General features: G+C 46.1%; 1 protein-coding gene across 5 annotated transcripts in view; it reads left to right on the top strand.

Moving 5' to 3' along the window:
* CCDC40 (coiled-coil domain containing 40) overlaps positions 1-15,912 on the top strand; it is a 43,954-nt gene that overhangs the window by 23,339 nt on the left and 4,703 nt on the right. For all 5 annotated transcript variants that reach the window (XM_061176299.1, XM_061176297.1, XM_061176298.1 and 2 more), the window contains 7 exons: positions 5,521-5,764; positions 5,845-6,027; positions 10,318-10,563; positions 11,543-11,756; positions 12,176-12,345; positions 12,457-12,548; positions 13,968-14,088. In XM_061176299.1, coding sequence (XP_061032282.1) covers positions 5,521-5,764; positions 5,845-6,027; positions 10,318-10,563; positions 11,543-11,756; positions 12,176-12,345; positions 12,457-12,548; positions 13,968-14,088 — 1,270 coding nt within the window. The remainder of the gene's footprint in view (positions 1-5,520; positions 5,765-5,844; positions 6,028-10,317; positions 10,564-11,542; positions 11,757-12,175; positions 12,346-12,456; positions 12,549-13,967; positions 14,089-15,912) is intronic.

Genomic DNA, 15,912 nt, shown 5'->3' with positions numbered 1-15,912 from the left:
CTTTTTTTAATCAATTTTTTTATTGAAGTACAGTTGATTTACAATGTTGTATTAATTTCTGCTGTACAGCAAAGTGATTCAGTTATACATATGTAGACATTTTTAAAATATTCTTTTCCATTATGGTTTATCATAGGATATTGACTATAGTTCCCTGTGCTCTACAGTAGGACCTTGTTGTTTATCCATCCTATATATAAAAACTTATATCTGCTAACCCCAACCTCCCACTCCATCCCTCCCCCAACCCCCTCCCCTTTGGCAACCACCAGTTTGTTCTCTATGAAGGACATTTTTAAAGAGTGTCTTTTTTATTTTATTATTTTTTTTATTTTTGGCCATTCTGTGGGTCTTGTGGGATCTTAGTTCCCTGATCAAGGATTGAACCCGGGCCACAACAGTGAAAGTGCCGAGTCCTGGACCACTGGACCGCCAGGGGATTCCCAAGTGTGTCTTTTTTAAAAATAATTTTCATCAAGGGTAAGTGATCACATTACAGGAAATTAGAAGAACAGAGATAAAGATTTAAAATACCACAGTCTTTCTCCTTTTGTGACAATGACAGTTGATTAGCTAGCATTCTGGTGTCTTTTCCCCCATGCATGTTTTACTGAGTGTTCAGATTTGTGTCATAAATATTGGATGTCTTATTGTTATTGTTATTGTCAAATTCTAGGTATTTATAAGGCTTCTACTTCCTAAAAAAGAAAATGAGTAACTTTTAAAAGTTTGGTTTATTGAGGATAATTTATGTACAAATTTATTATGTAAATTATTAGTGTTATGTAAAAAGTTATCCTTTTTCAGAGCACAGTTCAGTTCAGCAAACGGACAGACGCAAGTAGCCATCATACACTCAAGATATCAGCTATTTCCTGCATCCTAGAAGTCAGTACCTCTTCTCACCTCCAGTCCCCAGCAAACCCTGATCTGCTTTCTGTGCCTATAGTTTGGTCATTTCTAGAATGTCATATAAACAGGATCACACAATACGTAGCTTTTCTTGTCTAGCTTTTTTTTCACTTTGCACAGTGCTTTGAGAGTCAGCCTGATGTTACAAGATCAGTTGCTGAGTAGTAGTCCCTCATGTGGATATATCAACATTTGGTTATTTCCAGTTTGGAGGGTAGCATGACCAGAGCTGCTGTGACATTGTGTGCAGGTCTTGGTGTGGGAATGCAAAATGGAACAGGCCACTTTGGGAAACACTTTGGCAGCGTTTGAGATTCCTAGCCATTCTCATCCTCACCAACACTTAATAGTGCCATCATTTAAATTTTAGCCATTAGTAGATATGTTGTGGTGTCCTGTCGAGATTTTAATTTGCATCTTCCTAATGACCAATGATATTGAGCGTCTTTTCATGTGAGTATTTGCCATGCATATATCTTCTCTGATAAAAGGTGTCTTTTGCTCATTTTTAAAAATTGAAGTATAGTTGTTTACAATGTTTCAGGTATACAGCAAAGTGATTCAGATATATATATATATATACATATATATATATGTATATATATATGTGTATGTATATATATATATATACTTTTCCATTGTAGGTTATTACAAGGTATTGAATATAGTTCCCTGTGCTATCGTTTATCTATATATCTGTTAATCCCAAATTCCCAATGTATCTCTCTACCCCCTTTCCCTTTGGTAACCATAAGTTTGTCTTCTACGTCTGTGAGTCTATTTCTGTTTTGTAAATAAGTTCATAAATAAGTTCATATGTATCATTTTTTTAGATTCCACATATAAGTGATATCATATATTTGTCTTTCTCCGACTGACTTACTTCGCTTAGTATGATAATCTCTAGGTCCATCCATGTTGTTGCAAGTGGCATTATTTCATTCTTTTTATGGCTGAGTAATTGCATATATATGTGTGTGTGTCTATGTGTATATATATATATATATATATATATATATATATATATATATATATACACACACATACATACATACACACATACCACATCTTCTTTATCCATTCATCTGTCGATGGACATTTAGGTTGTTTCCATGTCTTGTCTATTGTAAACAGTGCTGCTATAAACACTGGGGTGCAGGAATCTTTCCGAGTTAGAGTTTTTGTCTTTTCTGGATATATGCCCAGGAGTGGGATTGCTGGATCATATGGTAACTCTATTTTTAGTTTTTTAAGGAACATCCATACTGTTTTCCATAGTGGCTGCAGCAATTTACATTCCTACCAACAGTGGAATGTAAATTTTTCTCCACACCCTCTCCATCATTTATTATTTGTAGACTTTTTGATGATGACCGTTTTGACTGGTGTGAGGTGATACCTCATTGTAGTTTTGATTTACATTTCTCTGATTATTAGTGATGTTGAGCATCTTTTCATGTGCCTGTTGGCCATCTGTATGTCTTCTTTGGAGAAATGTCTATGTAGATCTTCTGCCCATTTTTTGATTGGGTTGTTTGTTTTTTTTATGTTGAGCTGTTTGAGCTGTTTGTATATATTGGAAATTAATCCCCTGTCAGTCACATCATTTGCAAATATTTCCTCCCAGTCTGTAGGTTGTCTTTTTGTTTTGTTTATGGTTTCCTTTGCTGGGAAAAACCTTTTAAGTTTAACTAGGTCCCATTTGTTTATTTTTGCTTTTGTTTCCATTACTCTAGGAGATAGATCCAAAAAAATATTGCTGTAATTTATGTCAAAGAGTGTTCTGCCTATGTTTTCCTCTAGGATTTTTATAGTATCCAGTCTTACATTTAAGTCTTTAATCCATTTTGAGTTTATTTTTGTATATGGTGTTAGAGAATGTTCTAATTCATTCTTTTACAAGTAGCTGTCCAGTTTTCCCAGCACTACTTATTGAAGAGAATGTCTATTCTCCATTGTATATTCCTGCCTCCTTTGTCATAGATTAATTGACCATAAGTAGGTGGGTTTATTTCTGGGCTCTCTATTCTGTTCCATTGATCTATGTGTCTGTTTTATTGTGCCAGTACCATACTGTTTTGATTACTGTAGCTTTGTAGTGTAGTCTGAAGTCAGGGAGTGTGATTCCTCCAACTCTGTTCTTCTTTCTTAAGATTGTTTTGGCTATTCAGGATATTTTGTGTTTTCATACAAATTTTAAAACTTTTGGTTCCAATTCTGTGAAAAATGCCATTGGTGATTCGATAGGGATCACATTGAATGTGTAGATTGCCTTGGGCAGTATGGTCATTTTAGCAATATTCATTCTTCCAATCCAAGAACATAGTATATCTTTCCATCTGTTTGTGTCATCTTCAATTTCTTTCATCAGTGTCTTTTAGTTTTCAGAGTACAGGTCTTTTGCCTTCTTACATAGGTTTATTCCTAGGTATTTTATTCTTTTGCTCATTTTCAAACTGAGTGGTTTATCTGATTATTGAGTTATGAGTTCTCATATGTTCTGGATACAAGTCCTTTACCAGATATGTATTTTGAAAATATTTTTCTCCCGGTCTGGCTTGTAATTTCATTCTCTTAACAGTGTTTTTTGAAGAGCCAAAGTTTTAAATTTTGATGAATTCCAATTTATTAATTTTTTTCTTTCATAGTTCATGCTTTTTATGTCCTCTCTAAGAAATCTTTGCCTGACCTAGAGTCATAAAGATTTTCTCTATGTTTTCTGCTAAAGTTTGATAATTTTAGCTCTTCCATTTAGGTATATGATCTATTTCAAGTTAATTTTATTATGGTCTGAGGTTCAGTCTTTTTTTGCATGTCCATCTCCAGTTGTCTTAGCACCCTTGGCGAAAAGACCATCCTTTCTCCACTGAAATACTGTGGCACCTTTGTCAGAAATCAGTCAATTGTGTGTGTGTGTGTGTGTGTGTGTACACTCTCCATCCTGTTCCATTGATCTATTTGTCTTTCACCAATACCACATTGTCTTCATAAGTACAGCTTTATAGAAAGTCTTTAAATCAGACACTGGGAGTCCTTTTTCTTCTTTTACAAACTTATTTTGGCTATTCTAGGTCCTTTGGATTTCCATATGAATTTTAGAATTAGCTTGTCAATTTCTGGGGAAAAAATGCCTACTGGCATTGAGATTGGAAATGCATTGAGACTATAGAGCAGTTTGAGGAGAACTGACACCTTCATAATATTGAATCTTCTGCTGCGTGAACACAGCATATCTCTTCAGTATCTTTTTTTTTTTTTTTAATGTGTACAGGTGTTTATTGCTATACTGGTGAAATTGGGGATAAAACAGAAAACTGGATAGAGCCTAATTGTATACCAATGAGATATTTAAAATACTATCTGGTCATTGAAAAGAATTAAGGCAATTTCTATGTACACTGATAATGAATATCTCTAAGATACAACACAAGAAAAAGTAAGGTGCAGAATAGGATATACTAAGCTTCCACTTGTAATTTTTTAAGTGGAGAGAAATACATAAACACCCACAAACATAATGTTTATATATGCATAAAATATATCTGGCAAGACATTTAAGAGACAGTAACAGGTTGCTTGGGGAAGAGAGTTCAAGGCCCAGGAATAGATGTGAGAAAAATATGGAAGGTATTATTCTAGTTCAAGAAGAAAGTACTTTTTGAATTGTTGAATAAGAACTTATTCAAAGGATAAGATACCATAAGTAGAGAAAAGCATGCTTAAAGTACAGCAGGACAGCACAGAATGAAAGGGAAAAAATGTCTCACACACAAAAATTCAAATTCCATTATCCAGGATCTGCATTTTTTACCTTGACATTACTTATGGGTATTTCCATGACCAGTATGCTGAGGGGATTTGAAGAGACAGCCACCTGTGTTCCTCCCAGCCACACCATTCACTGTGTGCCTCAAATGCTTTAAGCTTCGTGTTCACAAGTACAAAACTGAGATAACAGCATATCCTTTCCAGGGTTATGGTCATGACTAAAGGAGATGGGCTGGCGCCAACCATTCCCCACCCACAAGCACAAGGCAACAGTTTCCTGCCCTTTCCCCCTCCCATAATCACAATATTAGAAGAGTTTTAGACTTGGACTTGAGATGGGTAATAGTTCTTTTAACTTTTATTTTTATTTATTTTTTTTATTTTTGGCTGCACAGCATGCAGGATCCTAGTTCCCCAACTAGGGATTGAACCCATGCCCCCTGCAGTGGAAGGATGGAGCCCCAACCACTGGACCACCAGGGAAGTCCCGGGTAATAGTTCTAATACATTAGAAAATATTAGTCAATATTCGATTACTATTGGGACTTCCCTGGCAGTCCAGTGGTTAAGACTCCATGCTTCCACTGCAGGAGGTGTGGGTGGGATCTCTGGTCAGGGAACTAAGATCCCACGTGCCGCGCGGTGCGGCCAAAAAATAATAAATAAATAAATAAATAATATGTGAAAGTCATAAAAATTTTTTAAAAAAAGATTCGACTACTATTAAAAGAGTTGGTTTCCTAATTTCTTTCTCTCCACTCTGTGAGCTTCCTCTGAGCAGGGTACCACCATACACATTGGTTTTCCGATGTCCTAGCTTTGCTCTTTCAATTTTGGCAGCGAATGCCAGCATCAAGTCAAGTCCATGGATGGCGAGCTCGAAGCCTATAAGAGATCCATCATAAAGGAGGAAGAAAAGAACGAGAAGCTGGCCAGTATCCTGAACCGGGCAGAGACAGAAACCAGCCTGATGCAGAAACTGACTTCGCAGTGCCTGGCCAAGGAGGAGGCCCTGCAGAATGAGTTCAACACCTACAGGCTCACCCTGCTGGACACGGAGGACGCACTGGGCAAGGCCCACATGGTACGGTCATGTCTCCCACCCGCAGGGCAAGCCTCCCCTACCTCCTTCACAGCACCCACCCTCTAGCTCTTCCTTTCCAGGAATACACGGCAACCGTGGGCGAATTGCAGACTCTCCACCAGACCATCCAGCATGAGCTGGAGCTGAGGAGGAAGATGGATGCCTCCATCGTGGAGAAGCTGCAAGAGCACATGACCTCCAACAAGATGACCAAGTACTTCCACCAGCTCATCCTGAAGCTCCAGAAGGAAAAGACCAACCTGGTATGCCACTTGCACACACCTGGGCCTCGAAAGGCAGGTGCCCTCAGGGAGAGCAGGCATTGGGACGCCTCTCGCGGGGAACAGACCACATGCGGTGGAATGGGCGGGAGCAAGGGGCACTCAGCATGTTCATTCATCTTTCATTTTTTTCTAGTTGAAAAGGAATGCATTTTTATTGTAGAAAACCTAGAAGTACAAAAAGGCATAGGAGGAAAATAAGACAGCTGCAGTCCCACCATCCAGAGATAATCTCTTCTGAAATTGTGGTGTATTTCCTCTGGAAATTTTTCGAAACACACACGGTCATACTCATACACACAAAGACACACAGAAACACACGTGCACATACACATCCCCACGTGCACATGTGAGCAAACACACGCACACTCGTTCACACACACGCCAACATGCACACATTTGTGCAACATGTTCACATACATGAACACATGTGTGAAGACACCTATGCACACACAACCCTAGAGGACATAGGACTCTTACTATATACCAGTTTTTAATCCACTCTAATCCATTTACATTAATTTTAATGAAATACAACACAGAGAGAAAAGTGCACAAACAAGTGTAGTTGTCAATGAATTTTTCACTATGTATGTAGTGTTTTATTTTACATTATTGACCACATTCAACATAACATTTTCCATTAAATATTCTTAGAAAAAGTACATGTTGGCTTATGCATCACATTTCATCCTACAAAGTATGTGTTTTGTTCAACAGTTCTCTCATTAGACACTTCAGGTTGTTTCTAGGTTTTAAACTTTATAAATAACTCAGCACTGAACATGCTTGCTCACACATCTTTGTCCACATGTCTGAGGATAAATTGCTGCAGCAGAAACCCTGGTCAAATTGGTAGGAGCATTTTAAATGGATTGTGGAGTTGCCCAAGCCTCTGCCTCCCCAGGGTGTGCCTGGAGGTCCTGAGTGAATGTGATTGGCCCACCTGGCCTGGGGACCCCCACCCCTACCCCTGTCATGAGCTCTCACTCCCCCAGGGGTCTTGCTTTTCTCTGAGTGGGGGGGTCCCTGTGTCCTTAGAAAAGCAATTTGTTACTTAAATAGTTTCTTCTTTGGCTCTTCGTGTGATGTGACCCCCTGCCTCGGGGCTGCTGTCTATCTGGCTAGCAGCCTGAAGCACCTCACCCCTCCCAGACACCTGGGAGGAGACCAGCTCGCTCCTGGCCTGGTGTGCCAAGGAACCAGGGAGACAGGGCTGGAACCAAGACCACCCATGCCTGGATCTCCTTGAGATGCCCTAGCTGATGCTGGTGGAGTATTTCCAGTTCTTATTCTGGGAAGTGGGGGCAAGACTACCTGCTGGGAGCAAAACTGGGGGTGGGGGGCAGTGTGTACTGGAGAAGCTATGGAGTGTGGTGGGTGTGAAGTAAACCTGCCCGGCCCTGCTGCAGCACCACAGAGGCCGGTCCCCTGGCCCCCAGGTGTCCCTCTTCCCCAGCCACCCACGGAGGCGGCACATGTACTACCACTCATGTCCACAAGAGGGCAATAAGGAGTCCAGGTCCAGCATTTGTTGCAACAATTGGTGGGCAGCAGGTGTACTACCACCCAAGTCCACAGGAGAGCAGTAGAGAGTCCTGGGCCAGCGTTCATTGGAACAATTGATGGGAGGCATGTGTACTACCACCGATGTCCACAGGAGGGCAGTAAAGTCCTGGTCCAGCATCTGTTGCAACAATTGGTGGGCAGCAGGTGTACTACCACCCAAGTCCACAGGAGAGCAGTAGAGAGTCCTGGGCCAGCGTTCATTGGAACAATTGATGGGAGGCATGTGTACTACCACCGATGTCCACAGGAGGGCAGTAAAGAGTCCTGGGTCAGCGTTTGTTGCAATTGGTGGATGGCACATGTCCTACCACCCATGTCCACAGGAGGGCAATAAGGAGTCCTAGTCCAGCATTTGTTGCAACAGTTGGTGGACAGCAAGTATACCACCACCCATGTCCACAGGATGGCAGTAAAATCCTGGTCCAGCATCTGTTGCAACAACTGGTGGGTGGCAGGCGTACTACCACCCATGTCCACAGGAGGGCAGTAAAGAGTCCTGGGCCAGCATTTGTTGCAACAATTGGTGGGCAGCCGATGTACTACCACCCACGTCCACAGGAGGGCAGTAAAGAGTCCCGGGCCAGCATTTGTTACAGCAATTGGTGGGCAGCCCATTACTACCACCCATGTCCACAGGAGGGCAGTAAAGAGTCCGGGGCCAGCATTTGTTGCAACAATAGCCAGCAGATGCAAGTCCAGCTCTGGAAAGGGGGCACTTTTCCCGAACTGCTCATTACACCCCGTGGGCTGGTGGCAGACAGGGTGGGCGTATCTGGGACCACCACCCATGTCCACAGGACAGCAGTAAAATCCTGGTCCAGCATCTGTTGCAACAATTGGTGGGTGGCAGGTGTACTACCACCCACGTCCACAGGAGGGCAGTAAAGAGTCCTGGGCCAGCATTTGTTACAACAATAGCCAGCAGATGCAAGTCCAGCTCTGGAAAGGGGGCACTTTTCCCGAGCTGCTCATTACACCCCGTGGGCTGGTGGCAGACAGGGTGGGCATATCTGGGACAAGGAGCAGAGATTGTGGAGGGACAGAATCATCCACAGCTGGGTCCAGAGGGAGGGCAGGCACAGGTGAACCGTGGGGCCTACACAGTTAGTTCAGGAGCAGTACTGATGTCCCAGGAGGAGGCCAGGGTGGTCTCAACAAAGGGGACAGACAGCCCGAGGGGACTGAGGGGAGGTCGGGGTGCTCTGGTTGGCCTGGTTGGTGGCTGAAAGGGGACTTAGGAACTGAAGCCCTTCCAGGGTGGCTAGCACTGGGGTAGAGAGGAAAGCAGGGCCCCTTTGAAGACCCATTGAACTTGGATGGTCTTGGCAAAGAAAGGGACAGGTGGATAGCCAGAGCTCAGAGGGGCCAGAGGGGCCAAGGTGTGACCGCAAGGAGCTGGGTGACTTGAGATGCTGGCAGGGTCTGGCTTTAAACCTAGGAATGTCCTGGAAAGCCATGCACGATGGCTGGTCAGAGAGTGCATGTGTGACAGAGCCAGCTGGGGTCATGTGGGGAGGGGCAGAGATGACGCTGGGAGACTAGGAGTTGATGGGAGCCACAGACTGGTAGAGAGCTGAGGATTTGCGTGGGCAGGAACTAGTGGGCAACCAATGGCGAGGGGCTGGCTAGCAAGGTCAAGGCAGAGCCACAGCTCGGGGAAAAGGGCCCTGATCCCAAAGTGAGCCCGAGCTGCCTACCTCCCTGATTCTCACAAGTATCCGTATGATCAACCCTCCATTGTAGGAAAGAATGGAGCAAATCTGTCTTCGGAAGCCAACAGAGGAGGCAGGGTGGGCTGGCCCAGCCTTCAGGACAGTGGCAGCCCCGAGGAGCCCTGGGCATTTCTGCTCTGGGCTGAAGCTCCCACCCCCAGAACCAAGGTTGGCGAGAGCCCCAGGGTCACAAGCCTCCGGCCAAGTGGCAAGTGACACCCCACAGTACAATCTTTTCTCTCAATGACTGTGTCCAGCTTTTCCAGTGAAATGTAAGGACATTTGTCCCATCAAATAGAAATTAGAAGTTGGTGTTTCTCACAGCATTATTTAGAGTCGGAATGTTGATAACAGATTGACAAGCTCAAAGAAGGCAGGCATCTTGGTTTTCCTCACCAAAACACACGAGCTGTCAAGAGCAGTGCCCCATGATCACTGTGGAACAGATGACATTCCCAGGGACAGCTGTGACTTGCTTCCTAATCTCTGTTACAAATATGACTGAGTATTACACAGCCATTAAAAATGACATGACGTGAAATTTGTCAAATTGCAAAGTGGCTTACAAACCTATATGTAGAGTGTGATCCTGTTTTTCTTTTGGTGGCGGGGGGGAGAGGGGTTTATATACAAAGTCGGGAAGGCAGGATAGATTCTAAATAGTGATGCTGGCTAGCTGTGTGGCAGATTTATGGGTGATCATATGTATTTTCACATTTCCCCATTTCAATGCACGTTACTGTTTGTTTGATAAGAAGAGACAATAATGTTAGCTTTCTTTTTTTGTGAGAAATCAATAGGGTTCCAACAAGTAGGTCCTTTGACAGGTCATGAGGTGGAGAGAAAGCCAACATCCTCCTCTCCTGATTATGTTTTGGAATTTCTCCAGATGAATACCCGGAGGATCAAGGAAACAAGAAGCCAGCCAGCTCATTTGGAGCCTCCCAGAAAGAGAAAAAAAGTTCAGACATGTTTCCTTCTGCTAATTCAGGTGACACATCATTCCAAAATTGACGGTGACATTGCTCAGACCACCCTGGACATCACGAACACCAGCTGCAGGCTGGACATGCATCAGAAGACACTGGCCGAGCTGGACAAGGAAGTGAAAAAAGTCAACGACCTCATCACAAACAGTGAAAATGAAATCTCCAGGCGCACAATCCTGATTGAGAGAAAGCAAGGCCTCATCAACTTTTTGAACAAGCAGCTGGAGCAGATGATTTCTGAACTCGGGGTAAGACCCCAGGGCCGGGAGAGGCCGCTCGGGTTGATATCTATGCCTGGCCATTTCAGGGACTTCTTATGTTCAGAAACGAGCTCACGTAGGACACACGCGTTCCTGTCCCGCCGATCTTACAGGTGAAGCGCATGTGTCTGTGCAAAATGCTCTGACTCAGGGGCTGTCTGCAGACCTTCTCTGTTGGGCCAGATAGTCAGTATTTCAGGTGTTACAGGCCAGATGGTCTCTGTTGCAACCCCTCACCCCAGCGGCTATGAGGAGGAGCCACAGGCAGTACGTAAACAGACGGGTGTGGCTGTGTGCAGTAGAACCTAACTTAGGGTCCCTGAAGTTTGAATTCCATATAACTTCCGTCTGGCACAAAATTCTCTTCTGATTTTTTGTGCGGCCCGCGGGCTATGCGAAGACAGGCAGCGGGCGGGATCTCACCCACTGACTGCAGCTCTAAGTGAAGTGGTCTGATGAGTTTGGGGCTTGAAGTCCTACAGATTATCCAGGTATCGCTGACCTGAGGAACCCACCAACAGCTTCAAGTCCCAGAGCAGGATGGGCAGCTGGGGGCACACTCTTAGGTAGACCTCGACACCAGAGTGCGGTCTCAGAGCTGCAACCTGAGTGGATTCCAAGGGAGTAAAGACCCTAACCCATGACAGTGTGCTGTCAAAAGACAATTTGCAAAGCCCCTTTGGGTGACAGAGGCCCTGCTGCCCCTGCCCCAAGACTGGGGCATGGTGGGGCCCGGCCAGTGGAGGGAGGGGAAGGGGTCACAGACCCCCAGACCCATATCTCCCACAGCAGGTCAGGCCATATGGCCTGGGCCCTCAGGGGAGGGGACCCAATGACAGGGTCCCTGGTCCCTCTGAGTAAAAACCCCCTACTCGTCGTACAGACACATGATCTCAGGGGTCCCCAACCTCAGCAGCCCACCCGGATTTAGAGGCTCATTCTGCTTTCTGGTGAACATCACTTTCAGGGGGAAGAAGTGGGGCCCCTGGAGCTAGAGATCAAGAGGCTGACCAAGCTGATCGAGGAGCACAACGCCGGCGTGACGCAGGCCCAGGTGACCTGGCTCCGACTGCAGCAGGAGATGGTGACGGTCACGCAGGAGCGCGAGGAGCACCTGGCCTCCCTGGACATGTCCAAGAAGGACCTCCACATCCTGGAGCAGAAGAAACTACGGATAGAAAGTGAGCTCCCCTGCCTAGGCCCCTCCACAGCACCTGCTGTGGTGTCCCAGTCCCACCTGGTCCCACCTGGTCAGCCCAGCCCTGTAGCCCCACAGGAAGTGCTGCCTGGTGTCCAGGGCCCACTCGGCCTGAACACAGCATGCCCATTTCTTCCCGGAGGTCCTGCCGCCTGCTGGTCCTGCCCTTGGGCCACCCAAACCCCCCTGTTGGTGGTCAGGGTCGTTGCTTTCCGGCCCTGCCCCTGAGCTTGGCTGGTCTTTCCTAGGGGCTTGGTGTCTGAGCGCCAACCCTGTCCCCTTCGGCCTCCTCTGGCTGGGCGGGGGTGCCCGAAGGTCGGCGGGGCCGTAGGGCGCTCTGGGCACAGGCCCGGATCACTACCCCCAGGGGCCACCCCCGACCCCCGGCCGCCCTCCCCGCAGACAAGATCGACCAGGAGAAGCAGGAGCGGAAGCAGATCGAGCGGCACATGAGGGACCTGGACAGCGACCGGAAGAAGCTCACTGTGCTGATGGCCCAGAACCGATGCAGCTCCGAGGAGCTGCAGCAGGGCAACCTGGCCACCGAGGCCGAGTTCGTGCGCGCGCTCAAGGTGGGCTCCACCTTGAGCTCCCGCCCGCGGTGGGCAGGCAGGGGGCAGGGCGGGGGGAACAGGCGTGCGCCCGCCCTCGGCCCCACCCTCAGCCGCCCCCTCCCCATGCAGGCCTCGGAGCGAGAGACCATCGAAATGCAGGAGAAGCTGAACGAGCTCAGGGAGGAGAAGGCGGCCGTGCTCAACAGCCTGGTGGAGGCGGAGTGAGTGCCGGGCGCGTCCCGTACCAGGGTCGCTGCCCCACGGAGCCGTGGGAGGCCACCGTCCACGTAAACCGGCCCGGGAGGTGGGGGCGGCTCTGGGACCCAAGGGGGATCCCGGGGAAGAGTAGGGTTCTTGTCTCCTGCGCTCAGGGCAGCCCTCCCGCCAAACCCATGATCGTGGTCGCTGGAAATAGAGTGGCTTCCTTTGGGACAGACTTTTTTAAAACTGTATGATCTTTCTGGTGCCTGATTGTAAGAGTAATCCAGACCCAACGGTAAGCATTTTAAACAGTAACACTGTGTGCAGAGTAGAAAGGAGAATCACACTTAATCCAACCCTCTTACTTTACCATTTTCTCTGTGTATTTCTTTCATTTTTTTTTTAAACAAAAATGAGATTGGTCTCTATGTCCCCCTTTGAAGTAACCTTATATTTTTCTGTGGATGTCCTTCCCCGTTGGTGCATGTAGATCTGTATCTCCAGTTGCAAGGGCTCCTGAGCGGGTACTGTATGCATGCACCCTGATTGGTGCCATGTGATCGCCAAGGGGCTGAGTGTCAAAGGGATCATCCCCTCCCTGTGGTTTGACAGAATCTACACATAACACCACCTGGAGCTTGCAGAGGATCTTAGTCCCCCCAGGCTGCTACAACGGAACACCACAGACTGGGGCTTATAAACAATAAACAGGAATTTATTGCTCACAGTTCTGGAGGCTGGAAGTCTGAGATCAGGGTGCCTACATGGTCGGGTGAGGGCTCTCTTCTGGGTTGCAGACTCCTTGCTGTGTCCTCACAGGGTGGCAGGAGATGGGGAGATCTGTGGGGTGTCTTTCATGAGGGCACTAATCCCATTCATGGGGGTTCCACCCTCATGACCTCATCACCATCCCAAGACTTGGCCTAAGGATTCCAACATGTGGATTTGGGGGGGTGGGGACACAAACGTTCAGACCACAGTGGGTGGGGGGCATGTGTCTTTGCTAACATTTTAATAGCTTTCAGGCTCTTGGTCTATCTAGGCTTTTGACTTCTTCTTATTTCAACTTCTATCACTTATATTTGCTTTTCTCAGTTTCTCCTAAAGTTACATATCTGTTTTCTCCTCCCCTCCCCCGCCACCCCGGCCCCCCCCAGTGAGGATGGTGGGCACTGGGGTTGAGTTCACCTTCTGGTCCCAGAATGGTAACATTTGTTTCTATTTAAACCCTTGCCTAGGTGCCTGCAAATTAACCAGGCCACCTGCTAGGCGAGGGCGCCCCTCATGGACGGGAAGGCGAGGGTCTCCCGTAGCCCATTACAGACATTGCTCCTTGTGCTCGGAGCCCACCCCAAGCACAGCACACAGCGCTCACCGAAGCATCAGAAAGAAAACCCCTTCGTTCTCCAGCTCTTACACTGCCTCTCCTTCCCTTAAAGACACCAGATCATGCTTTGGGACAAAAAAATCCAACTGGCAAAAGAGATGCGCGCCTCAGTGGATTCCGAGACGGGCCAGACAGAGATCCGGGCCATGAAGGCCGAGATCCACAGGATGAAGGTGGGTGGGAGGAGGGAGGTGTGGGGAGCCTGGGAGCTCGGGGTCCTGGGAGGAAACCACTCAGGCACAGCGGCCTGCAGCCCAAGCACAAGGAAACTCGCTGTTCCTGTTGCCAACCTCCTGCATCAGGGCCTGTCCAATTCTTGTTCTTACTGCACCGAAATGATTACAGGACACACAGCTGTCTGCACAGTATTCATGAACTACTATTTTACCCTCACTCTGTGCAAGCAATGCACTCCAGTATTTTTAAACGCTGGCTGTGACACGCGCCCCCCCCCCCCACCAATCTCACGACCCATTTGTGAGATGTATCCCACCGTTGGACCAGAAAGACTCTCACTCAGTAAAAAGGTTCAAGGAACACACCCACCTTTTCCTTCCGAGCCATGTTTTCTCTCTACTGTCATCTTTAGCTGGATTTCATTCCCTTGAGAAAAGGCTGGTAATTAAATCACAGGCTGTCACTGAGCCAAAGGTTCAGCGCCTTAAGGATACAAATGAGAGCAGGTAATAAAAACAAATGTGACATCACTTTTACAATTACGTGGTTAATAATAACCCCGCTAGCTATTGAGTCCAGAGGAATTCTGATCAAATGCATCTACTGCTGATAAGTTTTTTAAAAAACACTCCATTTAACTGACTTTTCAAACCGCAGAAGCTGCAGCAGGTCAAACCCTCTACCACAGAGCTCACACCCACACAGGCACGTGCGCACACACACACACACATGGACGGACGGGGCTACCGCCCCCTTCCCTCCTAGTTGTGGTTTTGTTTTGTTTTGTTTTCCTTAACAAAAATAGTACATATAATTCAGCAACTTATTTTTTAAAAAAATAATATAGACATTATCTTTCTTTAACAGTTGCAGAATATACTATGGATATAACAGAATTTAATGAAACATTCCTAGGTTGATGTGAAGATTCAGATTGTTTCCAGTTTGTTGTTTTGTCACTATAAACAATTGTTACAATGATATCCTTGTGGAAATCAGTGACCATATTTGTTTTCATGGGTCTGTTTCTGGGCCCTCTGCTGTGTCCACTGATCCAAGAGCCCAAATCCACATGGTCTTGATTTCTGTGGCTCTGTCCAATGTGATTCCCCCAACATTGTTCTTTTTTACAAAATTGTCTGTCTATTCAATATCTTTTTCCTTTCCAAAAACATTGAAAATCAGCCTGTCAGTTTCTACAAAAGTTCCTGCGGGGATCACGATTGGGATTTGAGGCTACAGATCAATTTAGAGAGAATTGACACCTTAGCATTGCTGAGTTTTCCAGCCCATGAGCAGGTGTATCTGTCTCCCCATTTACTTGGTCTCGTTTGATTTCCCTTGTTAGTGTTTTTGTCTTCAGCATTCGTGTCTTGCATATGTTTTGTTAAATTTATACCTAAGTGTTTCGTGTTTTCTGGTGCTATTGTAAATGGTACTTTCTAAAATTGTCAAATTCCAGTTTCTCATTGTTAAGGTACAGAAATACAATGGACTTTTGTACATTGACTTTGTTCCTGTGATTTTGCTAAACTCACTCATTTGTTTATCGGTCTATAATATTTGACAGCCCACTGCATGGAAAGGGGTTTCTCGGTGGATTTGCGTTGCTGGTTTACACGTGGGGGATTGAGCACACGCGTGTGCCTGTGTGTACATGTGTGTGTGTGTGTTTTGGCGTTTCCTCCTCGGGAGGTTGCCTGTTTATATCTTTGCCTGATTTTCCTGTTTCTTATTTCTTAGCAATTTTTAGGACCTCCTTGTATATTGGGGTTAATAACCCCTGTCTTTAATACCTATTCTAAACGTTACCTCTGGTC

The sequence above is a fragment of the Eubalaena glacialis genome, chromosome 19 (genome assembly GCF_028564815.1).
Source record: "Eubalaena glacialis isolate mEubGla1 chromosome 19, mEubGla1.1.hap2.+ XY, whole genome shotgun sequence".
Lineage (NCBI taxonomy): Eukaryota > Metazoa > Chordata > Mammalia > Artiodactyla > Balaenidae > Eubalaena > Eubalaena glacialis.
The sequence above is the reverse complement of the archived record's forward strand: the minus strand, read 5'-3'. Positions and strand labels throughout refer to the sequence as shown.